Source organism: Protobothrops mucrosquamatus, unplaced genomic scaffold (assembly GCF_001527695.2).
Source record: "Protobothrops mucrosquamatus isolate PMUCROS unplaced genomic scaffold, P.Mucros_1.0 scaffold2893, whole genome shotgun sequence".
Taxonomy (NCBI): Eukaryota; Metazoa; Chordata; class Lepidosauria; order Squamata; family Viperidae; genus Protobothrops; species Protobothrops mucrosquamatus.
Genome location: NW_015388921.1, coordinates 113977 through 115245, shown reverse-complemented (window position 1 = coordinate 115245; position 1269 = coordinate 113977). Strand labels below are relative to the sequence as shown.

Genomic DNA, 1269 nt, shown 5'->3' with positions numbered 1-1269 from the left:
CTCACTTAACAACCGTGTTACTAACTTAACGTCTGCAGTGGCTCACTTAACAAGTGTAGCAAGAAAAGTCATTATATGGGGCAAAATTCACTTAAGAAAGGCTTCGCTTAGCAACAGAAATGGTAGCTTCCTAAGAAGGAGGGAGCACATTCCAGAAAGCGGGGGGGAGACAACAGGCAGCCTACACCGGAGCTGGATAGAGGATGGAGGAAGAGCGTTAGGATGGCGGCCATGATGTTTCGTGTTCCAGAGCAGACACGGTACTTACATGAGAGATATGGCCTGCAAATGTTTGACATGATGGCGCACTGGACGAGTGAGGCAAGGATGAATAGCGCTGCTTCACGGAGGAGGAACCCACAGTGTGTCCTGGTCCCTGCAGCTCCTGGAGAAGGAGATGCTTATGAATAGCAATAGCACTTAGACTCATTATACCGCTTCATAGTACTTTACAACCCTGTCTAAGGGGCTTACAGAGTCAGCCTATGGCCCCCAACAATCTGGGTCCTCATTTTACCAACCTCGGAAGGATGGAAGGCTGAGTCAACCTTGAGCCGGTCAGAATCGAACTCCTGGAGCGAGCAGTGAGTTAGCCTGCAGTGCTGCATTCTAACCACTGCACCACCACGGCTCAATAGAACAGGTTGTCATGGTTCCGACAGATGAAACTCTTCAAAGAACGCCGAGGCATTGTTTACCTTAAAGAATCTTTATTAGAGAAGCATAGCATCGGCACTAACATAATCGAAGCCAAAAACTGGATTCCCCTCCCCTGAGCACATAGTATCAAAGCACAATTCCCTCCTCCGATTAACAGTCATAAATTCTCCAATTAGTTTGAAATGTAGGCTTCCCCTCCAGTTCTCCAGCCCGCCAATTCTTATCACGGTGGTGGCGAACCTATGGCCAGAGGCGGCACTCAGAGCCCTCTCTGTGGGCACGCGTGCCATGCCCTGGAGATGGCAACCGTCCCTCTTCAACCAGCCGCCCGCTAACTTGCCGAGGTCCAAAGGCCGGATGCATCCCAGTACCCATACACTCACTGGCCTCTGTGGGCAGGGGCCGATGGCGTCAGGCAGCAGCTGCCCCGGCCCCTGCCTCGCCTTGCCCTGCGACAATGGCTCCCCTGCCCTGCCTCGCCTTGCCTTGCCTCACCCTGCAGGACGAGCCTCCTGCCCACTGCCCCACCTGCCAGAGACCCCCTGGATTTCCCCCAACCCTGCCTGGCCCCCACAGGTATCCCTCCCCACAAGCAACATTGAGGTGATC

The 1269-nt window shown here is 53.6% G+C and overlaps 1 protein-coding gene across 1 annotated transcript in view; it reads right to left on the bottom strand.

The window, feature by feature from the left end:
* Window positions 1–268: 268 nt before the first annotated feature.
* LOC107296608 (coiled-coil domain-containing protein 158-like) overlaps window positions 269–1269 on the bottom strand; it is a gene marked incomplete at its 3' end in the record, with an annotated part of 38418 nt that continues 37417 nt past the window's right edge. The window contains exon 17 of the mRNA XM_015825954.2: window positions 269–385. Within this exon, the coding sequence (XP_015681440.2) occupies window positions 269–385 (117 nt within the window). The remainder of the gene's footprint in view (window positions 386–1269) is intronic.